This window comes from Petaurus breviceps, unplaced genomic scaffold, assembly GCF_028583685.1.
Source record: "Petaurus breviceps papuanus isolate PSGF00001 unplaced genomic scaffold, PetGlider_PUasm1.0 90903, whole genome shotgun sequence".
NCBI lineage: Eukaryota > Metazoa > Chordata > Mammalia > Diprotodontia > Petauridae > Petaurus > Petaurus breviceps.
Window position 1 is genome coordinate 10095623 of NW_027187376.1, and position 17835 is coordinate 10113457.

General features: G+C 36.9%; 1 protein-coding gene across 1 annotated transcript in view; it reads left to right on the forward strand.

Annotated features, from left to right (window-relative positions):
- The window catches only part of ACADL (acyl-CoA dehydrogenase long chain), a 54215-nt gene that overhangs the window by 10473 nt on the left and 25907 nt on the right, over positions 1 to 17835 (forward strand). The window contains exons 5-7 of the mRNA XM_069075227.1: positions 441 to 507; positions 3164 to 3328; positions 3937 to 4038. Coding sequence (XP_068931328.1) covers positions 441 to 507; positions 3164 to 3328; positions 3937 to 4038 — 334 coding nt within the window. The remainder of the gene's footprint in view (positions 1 to 440; positions 508 to 3163; positions 3329 to 3936; positions 4039 to 17835) is intronic.

The following is a 17835-nucleotide window of genomic DNA, read 5'->3' on the forward strand; positions in this document are numbered from 1 at the left end:
GAAGTGCTTTCGTATCATGCCATCAATTACTTATCAATATTTATGCACCTACTATGTTACAAGCACTGCAGTGGCACTGGCAGTACAGAGGCAAAATTGAAGGTTTTTTTCCATTTTACTAATAGGACATGCACATTTTTCCCATTTTCATAGTTACCTATGTTGTGTACATTACTATGTATATGCATACATACATATATACACATATATCTCCTTTTGAATGCAACAGAAGATACAGTGCTTATAATTTCTGTAACATTAAGTTGACAGTGTTTTCCTTTATGCCCTGAGAAAGTTTCAAAAGATATGTTTAAATCCACCTTAGTATATTGCCTCCTATGTTTTATACCAGTTATTTCTGTATTGTTTTGTCACTGGATTTTTACTGGGTGTTGACATTAGTTTCTTTTCATTTTTTTCCTCTTTCTTACCAATTACAGTGACTTACAGGGAGTAAAAACAAATGCAAAGAAAGATGGAAGTGACTGGATTCTCAATGGTAGCAAGGTATGTACAACCCAGCACTTCTGGCCAAACCGATTTCAGTCCAATTTCTAACTCATACCCTGTTTTTAGCTTCCATATGTGTTGTTTCCCCAGTAGGATATAAATTCCTTGATGACAAGACTCTTTTGCTTGATTGTGTTTGTATTTTTAAAAAATCTGTTTATATAAAGTATAAAATTTAAAATATTTTATATTGTATATATCATGTATTATTTAAAATATTTTTATATTGTACATATCATGTATTATTTTGCAGATGAGGAAACTAAGGCAGACAGAGGTTAAGTGACTTACCCAGGGTCACAGAGCTAGTAAGTGTCTACGACTGAATTTAAACTTAGGTCTTCCTGACTCTAGGGTAGGGACTCTATCCATTAGGACTCCTAGCTGCTTCTGTAAGTTTTGTGCCTTGTGCATAAAATATAGTATATCTTTCTAGAGCTGTATTCCATTCATCAGACAGACACATTCCACCAAAGTGAAAGTGATAGCTCTGAGGTCAAATTTACCTGCTTGTGTTAAGGCTCTTTGTTCTTGTTTATTACTCTTAATTTATATATAAATACTTAATGCCACATGCTTTATTACTTTATCCTTTCTTAGATTTCATCTTCTAAACGTCTCTGTCATCTACATTTCTTTATACCATGTTCCCAATCTATTCCTTCAATTACTCAGCCAATAAACATTTATTAAGGAATCATGTGCCAAGCACTGTGCTAACCTTTATCCTAACTGTTATTTCTTGACTCTTATGCTAGGATTCAGCCAAATTGACCTTTTGTCTGTCTCTCAGACACGTGACCCTATATCTCTTGTCTCTTCATCTTTGCACTGGCTGTCTCTCAATCCTGGAATTATGTGTATCTTTTAGAATCTATCTCTAACATTTTCCAACCTGTTATGGATAGGTATCTATCTAGATACAGAAGGAGACTGCATAGTTTAAAGTGGGATATGCCTAAGTCACTGAGCTCTTACTCACCCCAGGTCAAATGTAGGACTCTTCTCTGAAGGTAATATGCCCCCTTTTAACCCCATAGACCTTTGTAAGATACAGTAAAAATCTTTTGTGTGGCGTTAAAGGACAGACAGGTAGATGTTCAGGGCTCTTCTCAGGAAATTAGGTTTAAAATTGAAGTGGTAATCCAGTACCATGTTTTGAAGGAGAAATAGTCAAGAATATGTGTGAAGTATTCCTGTCCTATACATAGTAGACACTTAAGAGATATTTGTTGATTTGAATCTAATTAAATAGATATAACAAATTGGAAAGATCCCTGGATTTGTAGTCAGGGGATCCACGTTCTAGTAGCATTATTGCCATTCATTAGGCTGGGCACTCTGAAGTTCCACCATCTGGAAGGTAAAACTAATGGGCAAGCTGGATCCTGGACTGATACCTGGATTTGGAGTCAGCATTTAGGTTCTATTCTTGTTCATGAAGCCTATTCCTTGTGTGAGCTAGAGGAAAACATTTAACTTCTCTTGGCCTTACTTTCTTCACCTGAGTGTTAAATCAGATTACCTCTAAGGTATATATTCCAACTTTAAATCTGTGATTCTTTGATCTAATTTAACTGTCTCCTTAGGGTTATTGTAAGAAGTGTAAGTTATTATTGTGATTTGTCAGGTGACAGGTTCTGTTCTTTGTCTTTATCTTATACTTTGAGCTACCCCTAAGAAGAGAAAAATGCAAGGTTTCAGGCTTTCCCTCTCACTCACTTTAGCCAAAATGGCCTAATTGATGTTTTTGCATGCATTGTAGTCCATCTCCAGTCTGTAAGGCAAACTTCTTTGGGCTCAACTCAAGATCCACCTTCTGTAAGAGACTTTTCCTGATTCCCCAGTTGGGAGTGCTCCCTCTCCTTTCCCATATCCAAATTACTTTGTATTTTTTTCTTATGCACTTTGTATTTATTTATATGAGTATCCCCAGGAAGAACAGGCCAGTGATCTATAGCCTTTGGGGGGGGGAGAGGTCCTGACATTCCCATTTGGGACATAGAAGATTAGCAGTAAAAGCTTGTTGAATTATGCAGAATTGACCTTTTAAATATTGTTACGTAAATGCCACAGTCCTGTGATATGACTTTGCCTCAGGCTCCCACAGTGGTATTTCATTCTAGGCTGGTTTCTAACTGTCCAGTGGATAACTGTTTTTGGTTTTAAAAGGTATACTGCCTGTCATTTTTTACAGTCTTAGCAGAACAAATACTGCGAGATGCTGCTCTTAGCAGCACTTGGATTTTTTTCTGTTACATTCCTTTCTTAGAAATGAATGCTTTTGTTGGTTAGCTGACTCTACACAAGTGGGGAGCAGGCATCTCATAATATGTTTGACTTATTCTGAATGAAATAGCAGTCTTCCTTTTCAGCACACAGACTTGGAACACTACAAAACAGGCATAAAGACTGGACCTGTGATTTCATTGCCATGGGGAACCCTTACCAATGCAGACTGACCCCTCTGCTGCAATTTAGAGAGGTGCCTAGAGTACTAAGAGGTTAATTTGACTTTTCTAGGATCACACAGCTAGTATGTGAGACTTGAACTCAGGTCTTATTGGCTATGAGGCCAGCACTCCTAACATTACACTATACCTGTCTCCTAGGAGCATTGTAAAGTATATTGATGTTAAATGTTTTCATACAGGTCTTCATTACTAATGGGTGGATGAGTGATTTAGTGATCGTCGTTGCTGTTACAAACCGTGAAGCTCGCTCTCCTGCCCATGGTATTAGCCTTTTCCTAGTGGAAAATGGGATGAAAGGATTCATCAAGGGACAAAAGCTTCATAAAATGGGATTGAAAGCTCAGGTAAGTCATAGTGCATGCAATAGTTAGTTAATAACAACGTTTGCTTGATATTGAACTTTCTAGGTGGGGCAGTAATCAGAGTGCTGGAGAGTTAGAAAAACCTGAGTTCAAATCCAGCCTCAGACACTTACTAATTGTGTGACCTTAGGAAAGTCACAAGCTCTATTTGCCTCCATTTTCTTATCTGTAAATTGAGATTAGTAATAATCTCCCAGGGTTGTTGTGAAGATCAAATAAGATGAGTTTTGTAAAAGCACTTAGCAGAATACCTGGCACATAGAAGGTGCTATGTAAATACTATTAGTGTGGTTGTTTTTATGAATTATTATTATTAACCTGCAATACATCTCACGTATTACATATAGTCTCTATCACTCTTAGCCAAATGGATTTTCCCCCACACATCATGTAAACCAAGTAAAAATAACCAAAAACTAAAAAAAACTTTTAAAAACTAAAAAAGTAACCAAGTAAAAATCTTAGTATGGTTCAAGATTTCTTGTCCTTTTTACATGTAAGTTTGTAGAAAGATACTATCTCCTTGTATTTATCCTCGTATGATCATAAAATAGGATTTTTTTTCTTGACTTGTGTGCTTTTTTAAAAAGGATACAGCAGAGTTGTTTTTTGAAGATATGCGTTTGCCAGCAAGTGCCCTACTTGGAGAAGAAAACAAAGGCTTCTATTACCTCATGGCAGAGCTCCCACAGGTAAGGTCAAATTGCATTCATACCTGCATCATATACAGAAATAATATACTTCCACCTCTGTATAATACTAATGTGAAGTAGAATAGGATGGATTGGAACCTTGGTGGGTGCTAACAGTGTGTTTCTATTTGTTTTCAATTGGTTTTGAAACCTGGATATTCATGTTCTAAGTTAAAAGGATGTTTTAGGGAATATTTGGGCAACTAGGATTGAAATGTCAAATGTATGGGAAGGTAGAGTCAAGATGGTGGTGTGATCTTGACTCTACCTTCCCATACATTTGACATCAGCATTTTTGCCCCTGAACATACCTACTCCCTAACAATCTAGGAAAAACGCCTGAATGACTTATGATTGGGAAAGCTAAGAAAAAGTAAACGGTTCACAGTGCAGTAGTAGTGGCAAGACAGGGACATTCTAGTACCCAGTGATGGAAAGACAACAAAGATAAAACACCAGCGCAAGAAGAACTGGGACAGAAAGAAGACCTAGACACTCCTGAACTAACACGTGGGGCAGGAACAGGCACTATCTAGCAGCTCTGTCACCCATTATCCAGTTCTGCATCAGAGACCAGGGAAGAGAAGAGCAGCCATGGCCAAGTGCAAGGTCCTAGCTGAGTAATAAGCACAGAACAAATTCCAGAATGTAATATAACAATACACAACATAACCCTGCAGTGGAAAAACCAAGGCAGAAGACAAAGTCCAAAGAGGAGCTAGCAGTTCAGCTGCTCTTAAACCTTCAGAACCTTCCAAAGAACTAACAGTGACTGAATACAACAGCTTTCTACTAAATATCAACTACACATAAGCCAACAGACCCAAGCCAGGTCAGGAAATTGCAGAGCTCAGACCAGGAGGGCAGTGAACAGACTGCCCTCCTGTGACCTGTATCATGCTACTTTGGAAGGATTGAAAACTTGTTGGTCCCCAGACCAAGCTGGGAAAGGAGCAGAAGTTCAGACCATACATTCCCCCTTCCCCTCTGAAGTGTAAAAGTCAAGAAATAGAATGAGCAAACAAAAAAAGAACCCAACCATAAAAAACTACTATAGTGACAAGGAAGAGGTCAAAACACAAACTCAGAAGAAGACAATGACTTGAAAAAATCTACAAGCAAAACCTCAAAGAAAAATGCAAATTTGACACAAATTCAACAAGAATCCCTAGAAGAGTTAAAGCAAGAGCTAACCAAAAAGATTTTTTAAAAGAAAAAAAATTAAGAAACCATATAAACATCGTTGTGAAAAAAATGGGAAAAGAAATGAGAGGTAACCAAGAAAATTGTGAAAAGAGAATTACCACTTTTGTAAAAGAGGTTACAAAATCTTGCTGAAGAAAATAAAAGTTAGAATTGAGCCTAGGCATCATATTTTAAGAAGTTACCAAAAAAAAAAAAACCAAACACATAGATATCTTAGAACCAGAGGACAAAGTAGAAATTAAAAGAATCTACTGATTGCCTCCTGAAAATCTCCTGAAACCTCCTGAAAGAAACCCCAAAATGTAGAATTCCCAGACCAAGGAGAAAATATTGCAAATGACCAAAAAGAAGGAATTTCGGTGCCAAGGAACTACAATAAGGATGAAAGAAGATTTAATAACTACCAAAATTAAGGAATGGAAGTCTTGAAATATATTCCAGAAGGCAAAGGATGTAGGATTACAACTAAGAATAACTTACACAACAAAACTGAATATAATTTTAAGGTGGGGGGGGTGAATGGATATTTAATGAAATAGAGGATTTTTAAGCATTCCTGATGAAAGGACCACAGCTGAATAGAAAATGTGACAAACACAGTACTTAAGAGAAGGATAAAAAGGTAAATATGAATGAGAATTCATAAGGCTATAAAAAAGGTTAAACTGTTTATGTTATTATATGGAGAGATGATACATTTAACCTCCTTCAGAACTTTATTTGACCAAGGCTCTTAGAGGGTGTCTAATTGTCTAATTAGACAGAGAACCTAGGTGTGATTCTATTGTATTTGGATGATCTCAGAAGGATAAAGGAAGGGTAAAAAAGAGGAATACCCTGGGAGAAGGGAAAAAAGGAGAGGAAGAACAGGGAAAGTTCTCTCACATATATGGAATCTACAAGGAAGTGTTTATATAATGGGGAGGGAGCAGGCAACACTTGAAACTCACTGTCATCAGAACTGGTTCAAGGAGGGAAGAATACACATAAATACACAGTTGGGTATAGAAATTGATCTTATCCTATAGGGAAGCAGGAGGGAAAGGGGTTAAGAGAAAAGGAAGAGACTTCCAGAGGTGGAGCCAAGATGGCAGAGTGGAGAAGCACTCAGCTGAGCTTTCCCGACATTCCCCACCAAACAGCTTTAAATTTTTTTTTTTTTAAAGCAATCGGGGTTAAGTAACTTGCTCAAGGTTACACAGCCAGTTATTTCTGGGTGTGGTGCTGAGTGTCTGAGCCCGGGATTTGATCCAGGTCATCCTGACACTGGAGCCTGTGCTTTTACTCGCTGAGCCACCTGGCTGCCCCTAAGCAATTGGGGTTAAGTAACTTGCTCAAGGTTACACGGCCAGGTGTTTCTGGTTGGGTGCTAAGTGTCTGAGCCTGGGATTCAATCTCCAGGTCTTTTCAACACTGGAGCTGGTGCTCTTACTCACTGTGCTACCTGGCTGCCCCTAAACAGCTTTAAATTAACACTGCAAATCGAATTCTGGAGTGGCAGAGCCAACCAAAGGTCAGAGGGAGACATTCTTCCAGCCCAAGACAACAAAGGGGGTTAAAAAAGAGATCCATGACATGGGGGAGGAGACTTACCCCAGAGCTTGAGTTAAAGAAGCACCAGTGGTAGAACTAGGTTATGGTGACAGAAGCAGATGAAGCTTAGGGAGCTGTCAAGCCAGAGACGGAATCTGGCGACTTGTTAGAAAGAGTTTACAGAGTACCCCTATGCTAGCACTAGACACAGGACCAGATACGATTTCCAAACTCCATTGCTTATACCCACTTCTGGGTCATAGTTCAAGAGCAGAGAAGAGCACTTTTGGTGAAGACGAAGTAGGAGCCCTGAAAGGCAACTGTTTGTCAACTCCATCACCTATTTCCACTTCTGGGTCATAGTTTAAGAGTGGAGAGGAGAGACTGAAAGCCCTGATGGTATCAATTCCAGCCTCAAGGGATCAGGGACTCTAAGGAACAGTATTGCTTCCCATCCCAAGGGAGCAGGGACCTTGAAGAGCAGTATCAATTACAGTTCCAAGGGATCAGGGACCCTTCCTGGGTAAGGACCAGAGTGTATGCCAAAAGAGCAGTGACTACATCTTTCCTTAAGTCACACTGCCTTGGAAGCACCAAAAATTTCCCAAACCCCAGAACTAATTCTGAAAAGAACAGTGCAGAAGAAAAAAACAAACCCAAAACCAAAACCCTGAAGCTTGCAGTAGAAGAAGGAGTAGAGAGTTTGAATGAGGTAACTTATCTCACATAAATAGGCATGAAAAAATTATTATAATGGGGGGGGGGGTGGCAAAGCTTAAATCTTACTCTCATCAAAATTGGCTCAATGAGGGAATAACTGACACATTCAGATGGATATAGAAATCTATCTTACCCTATAAGGAAGTAAAAAGGGACAGGGATAATAGAAGAAGGAAGGGGGACTGACAAAAGGGAGGGTATATTGGGGAAGGTGGTGATCAGAAGTAAAACACTTGTGCAGAGGAAAAGGGGGCAGGTAAAAGAGAGAGGCTGACAAACAAGAAAAAAATATCATGGAGGGAAATACACTGTTATCATAATTATAAATGTGAATGGGATGAACTTACCCATAAAACAGAAGCAGATAGCAGTATGGATTGAAAACCAGAATCCTACAATATATCATTTGCAAGAAATACATTTGAAGGAGAGAGATATGTGCAAGGTAAAGGTAAGGGGCTGAAGCAGAATCTTTAATACTTCAGCTCAAGCAAAGAAAGCAAGGGTAGCAATCATGATCTCACAGAAAGCAAAAGCAAAAATAGATTTAATTAAGAGATTTAAAAAAGGAAACTATATCTTGCTGAAAGGTACCATAGAGATAATGAAGTCACATCAATACTAAACATACATGTATCAAATAACATAGCATCTAAATTTTTGAAGGAGAAGTTGAATGAGTCACAGGGGTAAATAGATAATAAAACTGTACTAGTAGGGGTGGCCCTCAACTTTCCTCTCTCAGAACTAGATAAATCCAACCAAAAAATAAACAAGAAAGAAGTTAAAGAAGTGAATAAAATTCTGGAAAATTTAGATATGATAGATCTCTGGAGAAAATTAAATGGGAATAGAATGGAATGCCCCTTTTTGTCAGTAGTACTTGGCAGCTACATAAAAATTGACCATGTATTAGGACATAAAAACCTCACAACCAAATGCAGAAAAGCAGAAATAGTAAATGCATCCTTTCCAGATCATAATGTAATAAAAATTACATTCAATAATGAACAATGGAAAGAGAGATTAAAAATTAATTGGAAATGAAATAATCTAATCCTAAAAGACAAGTGTGTCAAAGAACAAATAATAGAAACAATCAATAATTTCATTTTTAAAAATTTCATTAAAGAGAATGAAAACAATTAGACAACATTCCAAAATTTGTTGGATTCACCCAAAGCAGTGCTTAGGGGAAAATATGTATCTAAATGTATACATGAATAAAAGAGAGAAGGATCAAATGAACGGATTGGGCATGCAACTTAAAAAAAACAAAACAAATTAGAAAAACAGAACATTTTTAATTCCTCAATTAAACACCAAAATGGAAATCCTGAAAATCAAAAGAGAGGTTAATAAAATTGATAGTAATGGAAAAGGAAAGAGGGGAAAAAAGAGGGGAAGGCATATTAAAGGAGGCAGTGTTCAGCAGTAAAACAGATTCTTAAAGAGGGGACAGGGTAAAAAAAAAGGATAAGTATAGTAGAATAGAATGGAGAGAAATACATGATTGGCAGTCATAACTGTGAATATGAATGGGATGAAGTCATTATAAAATGGAAGAAACTATCAGAATGGATTAGAAACCAGAATCCAACAATATGTAGTTTACCAGAAAAATACTTGAAACAGAAAGCTGTACATTGATTTAAAATAAGTGACTGGAACAGAATGTAATATGCTTCACCTGAAGTAAAAAAGTCAGGGGTGGCAATCATGATCTCAGACAAAACAAAAAGCAAAACTAAACCTAATTAAAAGAGATAAACAGGGAAACCACATTTTACTAAAAGGTATTATTAGATAGGTTCACAGGAAATAAAATGGATAATTTTAATTATATTAAATTAAAAAGGGTTTGCCAAAACAAAAACCAGTACAGCAAAAAGCAAAAAGAAAGCAAGAAACTGGGGAAGAGGGGGATTTTACAGCAAGGTATTTTGATAAAGTTCTCATTTCTCAAATATATAAGGAAATTATTCAAATTTATAAAAAGTAAGAGTCATTTACCAGTTGCTTGCTAAAAGGTTAAAGGATAGGAACAGGCAGTTTTTAGAAAAATCAAAGTCACCAGTAGTCATATAAAAATTCTTTAAATAGCTAAAAATTAGGAAAATGTACATTAAAACAACTCTAAAGTATCACCTCATGCCTGTTGTATATTGGTGAGCTGAGAAAAAAAAATGAAAATGACATGCTAGAAGGGATGTGGGGAAATAGGTACACTAATGCATTGTTGTTGGAGCTGTGAACCAATCCAGCCCTTCTAGAAAGCAATCTGATTCAATTAAATTAAGTGCTTATTATGTGCCAGGCACTGTGCTAAGTTATACACTCAGTTATACACTGAGGTATAGTTAATAAAAAGAAAGACAGTTGCTGCTCACAATGACCCCATGTTATAATGTGGGGACACACAAAAGGAGGCAGGAAAGTTGGGAGGAGGGAAGGGACACCAGGTGGTTGTTCCATGGAGTTGAAACCAGGTAGAACAGAAGATGCCAAGTGGAATGAGCTGAGAATCTAGTTCCTATCCTCTGTAAAGAAAATTATTGGGAGGAGTTTGGTATTCTGTCCTCCAGTCTGTCAGAGAGAGAGGAGGCTTAGGGATGTGGTATCAATCAATACTTGATTTAGGAACATGGTGGTGAGGTTAGAAATGATGAATTTATCCTAGTCAGGACATCTTGTTGTATAGAATTGAAGCAGTCAGGTGAGCAGATGCAAAGTGGGGTGAGTTGAGAGTCTCATTTTTGCCCACTATAAAGGAAGACATCAGGAGGAGTTTGATACTCCACCTTCTTACACTCCAAAGACAGAGGTAGCAATTTGGAACTGACCCCAGAAGCTATTAAAATATACATATCTTTTGACCCAGCAACAAAGCTACTAGAACTATTCCACAGAGAGAGAAAAGAAAGAAGAAAAGGTCCCATATGTACAAAAATATTTGTAGTAGTTCTTTTTGTGGTGGCAAAGAATTAAAAATTGAGGAGATGCCCATTAACTAAAGAATGGCTAAGCAGGTCATAGTATATGAATGTAATGGAACAATTGTGCTATAAGAAATGATGAAAGGAATAGTTTCAGAAAAAACAGGGAAGACTTGTATGAACTAAAATAGAGAAGTAAACAGAACAAGGAGAACCATTTATATAGTAATACTGTATCGTAAAAATAATCAACTCTGAAAGACTTAGCAACTCTGCTCATCATAATGACCAATCATAATTTCAAAGGACTCATGATGAAATAAGCTGTCCATCTGCAGAAAGAGAACTGATGGAGTCAGAGGGCAGAATTAAACATTTTTCTTCTATTTCTTTCTTTTCCTATTTTTTGGGAATATAATTAATGCAAAAATTTGTTTTGTATGTTTATACATATTTGTAATGGACTTTATTTTTCTTGTTTTCTCAATAGGTGGGGGAGGGAAAGAATTTGGAACTCAAAATAAAATGAAATTTAATTTAAAATATCAATATGTGCTTTTTCATCAGACTGCTTCTCTCATTTTAAATGAGGAATTAAAACTTAAATTATACCTTTAAATGTAAAAAAAATATTTTATTTTGTACCACAAAAGGATCTTTAATTACTAAAAACCTGGATTTTCAGGGGGGTAGAGTCAAGATGGCGGAATAGAAGCACAAACTTGGCATGAACTCCCACTCCAGTCACTTCCAATACATTGTAAAAAATTACTCTAAGCAAATTTTAGAGCTACAGAACCCACAGAGTGACAGAGAGAAACAAATCTCCCACAGAAGGCAGCACGGCAGGCCAACAGGAAGGGTCTAACACACCAACCTGGATGCTGAGCACAGTCTCACATGAGCCTGTGGTTCTGGCCCCAGGGTGGCCCTGAGCAGCGGTGGCCAGAGCAGACTTGAGGACAGTGAATCACCAGCATCTGTGGTGGTTTCCAGACTTCTCAACCCATAAATGCCAAAGATAAAGTAAAAGGTCAGTGTGGAATTCTGTTGGAACAGGAGGACAGAAGAGTGCAATCCGGCCCCTGCCACCAGGGCAAGAGGTGGCAGAGATACAGTAGCAGCCGTGGCTACTTCCAGAGCTCCTGACTTGCAAATTGTAGGGGAACCAAGAGACCATTCAGAGGGTAATTGCTCTTGCTTTAACCTGCTTGGATCTGGATCATGGTCTTGAGTGTTGGTACTGGGGTGTGCCAGAGCTTGTGGGGCTGTAGAGAGGGTGCCCTCCTAATAGTCCTGGCAACTGTGAAAACCCCAGAAATTTGGGACAAAGCTCTCTCCATTCTGGAAGCACAGTTCTACCATGGCAAAGAGCTCAAAAGTCAAATAATTGGCTGGCAATATGAGCAAGCAGAGGAAGCACAAACAGATCATAGAATCCATTTGGGAGGACTAAAAGGATCAAAGCATGGAATGGGAGGAAGACAACAAAGTCAGAACTCCTGCATCAAAAGCTTCCAAGAAAAATATGAGTTGGTTACAGGCCATGGAGGAGCTCAAGAAGGATTTTGAAAATCAAATAAGAGAAGTGGAGGAAAAATTGGGAAGAGAAATGAGAATGATGCAAGAAAATCATGAAAAGAAAGTCAACAGCCTGCTAAAGGAGACCCAAAAGAATGCTGAAGAAAATAATACCTTAAAAAATAGACTAACTCAAATGGCAAAAGAGGCCCAAAATGCCGATGAGGAGAAGAATGCCTTAAAAAGCCGAACTTGCCAGATGGAAAAGGAATTTCAAAAACTCACTGAAGAGAATAATTCCTTCAAAATTAGATTGGAGCAATTGGAAGCTAATGACTTTATGAGAAATCAAGATACTATAAAACAAATCCAGACCAAAAAAAAAAATAGGAAGCGATGTGAAATATCTTATTGGAAAAACCACTAACTTGGAAAATAGATCCTGGAGAGATAATTTAAAAATTATTGGACTTTGAAAGCCATGATCAAAAAAAGAACCTAGACACCATTTTCAATAAATTATCAAGCAAAACTGCCCTGATATTCTAGAACCAGAGGGCAAAATAAAAATTGAAAGAATTCACTGATTGTCTCTTGAAAAAGATCCCAAAAAGAAAACTCCTAGGAATATTATAGCCAATTGCAGAGTTCTCAGGTCAAGGAGAAAATATTTCAAGCAGTCAGGAAGAAAAAATTTGAGTATTGTGGAAATACAATCAGGATAACACAAGACCTAGCAGCTTCTACATTAAGGGATCGAGGGCTTGGAATATGATATTCCAGAAGTCAAAGGAGCTAGGACTAAAACCAAGAATCACCTACCCAGCAAAACTGAGTATAATGTTTCAGGGGAAAAATTGATCATTCAATGAAATAGAGAATTTTCAAGCATTCTTAATGAAAAAACCAGAGCTGAATAGAAAATTTGACTTTCAAATACAAGAAGCAAGGGAATCATGAGAAGGTTAACAGGAAAAAGAAATCATAAAGGAACTTATTAAAGTTGAACTATTTATATTCCTACATGGAAAAACTATAATTCTAACTCAAGACTTTTCTCAGTATGAGGAGAGTTGAAGGGAATATATGTATACATACATATATATGTACAGCAGAGTATATGTGTATATAAATATATATGTGAGTGTAGGCATATGTATGTACATGTATACATAGAGGGCACAGGATGAGTTGAATATGAAGGGATGATATCTAAAAAATAAAATTAAGAGGTGAGAGAGGAATTTGCTGGGAGAAAGAGAAAGGGAGAGATAGATCAGGTTAAATTATCTTATATAAAAGAGGCAAGAGAAAACTGTTACAATGGAGGGGAAGAGCAGGAAGGTGAAAGGGAATGGGACAACCTGATTATCATTGAATTTGGCTTAAGGGGGGAATAACATACACACTCAATTGGGTATCTTACCCTACAGGAAAATAGAGGGGAAGGGAATAAGAGGGGGGATGATAGAAGGCAGGGCAAATTCGGGGAGAGCATAGGTAGAAGTAAACACTTTTGAAAAGGGACAGGGTCAAAGGAGAAAATAGAACCATTGGGGGAGCGGGATAGGATGGAGGGAAATATAGTTAATCTTTCACAATATAGCTACTAGGGAAATGTTTTATGTAACTACACATGTACAGCCTATATTGAATTGCTTATCTTCCCAGTAGGGGTGGGTAAGGAAGAAAGAAGGGGAAAAAATCTGTAACTCAAAGTTTTAAAAACAAATGTTTAAAAAAATTGGTTTTTTTTACAGGCAACTGAGAAGTAAGATACACAGGCACTGGGGTATAGAAATCCATCTTGCCCTACTAGAAAGTTGGGTGGGGGGGAATGGGGGAGGATATGAGAGAACAGATTGGGGGAAGGGGTATTCAGTAAGTAGGCTTTCTATTTTGGGGGTGGGGGTAGGGGAAAGAAAGGGAGAAAAATTTGCAACTCAAAATCTGGTGGAAATGAATGTTGAAAACTAAAAATAAATAAATTGGAAAAGAAAAAAAGATGATTGCACATGAAGCTGCAAATCTATTTTATACAACTTGCTATTCCTCTTAAATGTACAATAAAGTTATCATGTAACTTTCAGCAAAAAAAAATAAAAGTGAGTCAAGGGAAAAAGAAAACCTGGATTTCGAGTCAGTATGACTGTAGAAAGAAGTGATGGAGAAATTAATCTGGTAACCCTGGTCTCTGTAGTTTCAGAATTATCTGGAGGTGATTTAATGGCATGACAATAACAAAGTTACTACTACTCTAGCTCATAGAAAATTTGGCAATGATGAGGCAGTAGAGTGAGCAGAGGGTAGAATTTGGAGACATAGTACTTGTATTTGAATCCCAGTTCTGCCATACTTAATAGTAAATAAGGAAAAAGTTCTTCATAATGAAATTTAGTCAAATGACACATAGCCTGTAGACATCTGTAGTGTATTGGAAAGGTCACTGGAGCTCCTGGAGCCAATGTTCAAATCCTGTTTCTAGTTAGTATATGACGTTGGGCACATCACTCTTTGGGCTTGTGTTTCCTCATCTGTAAAAGGGGGAGGGAGTTAGGCTAAATGACTTGAGGGCTCCTACAGCTCTAATAAATGATACTCTATAATTACTGCAAACATGGATCACAGATTAGAATATAAAATTTAAGTCTGGAAGTGACCATCAAATTAACACACTGAGTCCATCACAAGTATAGCCCAAGATCACATAGATATAGTCATTCATAGAACTAGGATTTGAACTAAGATTACTAGAACTAGGGTGTTCGCTGATTTCCGATCCAATCCTCTTATTGTTTCATGGTGGCTGCCTATAGCCTGTATGCCATTTTTTATTCATGTTTTGGAAGTATCATTGAGTTGTTTAAATGTTGTTAATATAATATTTTCCATATGTTTAAATCCATGATTATTCCTTTAGAAACAATGAATTGGCATGTAGATAGCCACGTCATTGGCAGTCCTATAATAGTAATAATATTATTATTGCTATTAATTCCCTTGGTGGGAATCTTATACTATCCATGCTTTTATAAAGGACTATTCTGATATCTCATTGTAATTTGAAGGTGATCCTGGGTTTCCTGAATGCTGTGCCAACTGACTGTAGATTCTGGCAGGTTATTATATGCCTGACAGGTTTTGATCTGAGCCAGAGAGTAGGCTGAATCTGTGGTTTGAGACAAAACATGGCTAAGTACAGAAAGTTCACCACCAGTAGGTTGGTCACTAGGTGGTGAATTCTTCGTCCGTGGCAACTATATCATAGTAACTGTCCCCAAATAAAGTAAATATTTTTTTCCTAAAAACCAGTTAAAAAGAGATCTTTACTATAGACCCAATTAAGTAAAATCATCTCAAGATTGATTTAGTAAGACTGAAAGCAGAAGGAGGAAAATGAAAGAAAATGAAAATGGAAGAAAAATAGAAAGAATCTAGAAGGATTTTTATAACAGACACTTTTCACTATCAAGGAGAGGGAGCCACCATACTTGGATTCTAACATCATAGTCCCAGATAGCCTAGGAATAGCCCTAAAGAGAGGAAAAACAACTAGATTAGACTAAATGTATGTAGAAGACATCCATGCTGGAGGCAACAAAATTGTGAAGGTGTTCAGAAAAAAGATTTATAAGGTATCTGAATATTTGAAAGCATAGGGGAAATGTCCCACCTTATTACTACCCCCCAAAAAAGGTCAATTGAGAGAACATTAGTAGTTTCCAAGCTCTAGCTCTTTTATCATATACATAAAATTTTATGAGAATAATTTATACATAAATTGCTGCAATATTGTCAAGGATATTTTTAGGGAACAGGCAGACTTTATAAGTGCTTTTACATAATATTCCACAATACTTTAAAAGGTGAATATTCGTATCAGATTGCCAGTCTAGAAACTGTCAGCTAAATAATATTGGATGGCAGATTTCAGCTCTGCAAATAATTAATATGGATCAAATAATTTTCTTAGTTCTAGTTGACAAAGTTTAAGCTGTATAGGGTTGGACTCCTCTCTCCATTTTTATAGTTGATTACACTGTAATGATGAAAATATTTTTGTTTTTTCAAATATAATAGTTAACACTCACTATAGTACTTTAAGGTTTATTTATATACATTTGCATGTATTTATTTTATATACATTATTTCCATTTTAAAGATAAGGAATCTGAGATTCAATGACTTTGTCCATGTACACAATGTTAATAAATGTTAGAGACAGAATTAAAATGAGATGTCTTCTCCTGAAATCCAGTCCAATGTGCATTCCATGTTACCACACTGCCTCTCAGAGTGATCACAAAGCAGTTCATGTTGGTACAAAGGCAGCTGCCATGTTCTGACTAGAGCAAAACTGTCCATATTGTGAGTAGTAAATTGGGGTGGACTACTTCCAACACAGTCCATGGTCAAAATCTGCCTGAGACAGCAGTTAGCCTGGGCATTCTAGGTTTCTTCATTTCTCCCCTGGATGGGTCATCAGCTTTTGTCCCACAGGGAGCTTGATAGATCAAGACCACACTTTAGGAGCATATTGTTAATGCATACAATGACAAAAAGGCAGTACAATAACACTTGACTGACAACCCACAATAGAGAAAACTTTCCTTGTTCTTTAGCTTTTAACTGCAAAATATAACAACATTTTCACAGCCCTCATCCTTCTTGATCTCTCTGTAGCATTTGACACTGTTCTACCCTTATTCTATTCCAGATAATCTTTTCTTTGGGAGTTTTCATGACATGGTGTTCTCTCTGCTTTCTATTTCCCTGTCTGACTACTCTGTCTCAGGTTTCTTTGGATCTTCATTGATATCATGCCTATTAAAAGAGGTGAAACCCAGAGTTTTGTCTTGGGTCCCTTTTTTTTTCTTTCTCTATAATCTCTTACTTGTAACTTATTACCTCCAAATAGTATAGTTATAATAATCATTCAAATGCCTCCCATATCCCTATTACCTCTAGAAATGAATACATGAATACAACTCTTCTGTTTGACATTTCAACCCCTTCACAACGTGGTCCCCACTTTTCAGCCTTATTACACATGACTTGCCATCATATACTATGTGGTGTAGTCAAATGGGCCAATCTTATGTTCCCAACACCCAACACTCCATTTCCTCTCTCCATGATTTTGTACTATCCATTATCCTCTGAACCTTGGGATGTAATTCCTCTTGCTCTATCTCTTAGAATCCCAAGATTTTTTCAAGATTCAGCTAAAGTGCCACCTTCTAAATAGTCTTTACTGATCCTCTCAGCTGCCAGTGTTCTAATAAAAAGTCACCTTGTCTATTTTGTAACCATATGTGATATCCCAAAAATCTTAGTGCAGTTTTAAGCTTATTAAATTTTACAACTAGATGACTCCCAAGACCAAGTCCTCTGTGTATTCTTGATAGAGTGTTAGATACCATAGCTTTAATAATTATTTAATATTTATAATATAATTTTATATTAGCCATTTTATTAGTATTTATATTATAGTAAGGAATTTAAATAAAATTAATGTTTATATTATATTTATTATCATTAATAAATTAATAAGCTCTTTAAGCTAATTAAAGATTAAAACTTTAAACTTTTGGGACACCACATATATGTATATATTCTACTCACCCAGGGAATGTAAGCACCTTGAAGGCAGGAGCTATTTCAGTGCATTGCACAGTATCTGGCATATAGCAGGCACTAACTAAATAAATGTTTGGGCCACTAGGTGGCACAGTGGATAAAGTGCCAGACCTAAGTGCCAGGATCATCTTCCTCAATTCAAATCTGGCCTCAGATATTTACAAGTTTTGTGACCCTGGGCAAGTCATTTCACCATTTGCCTCAATTTCCACATCTGTAAAATGAGCTGGAGAAAAAACAA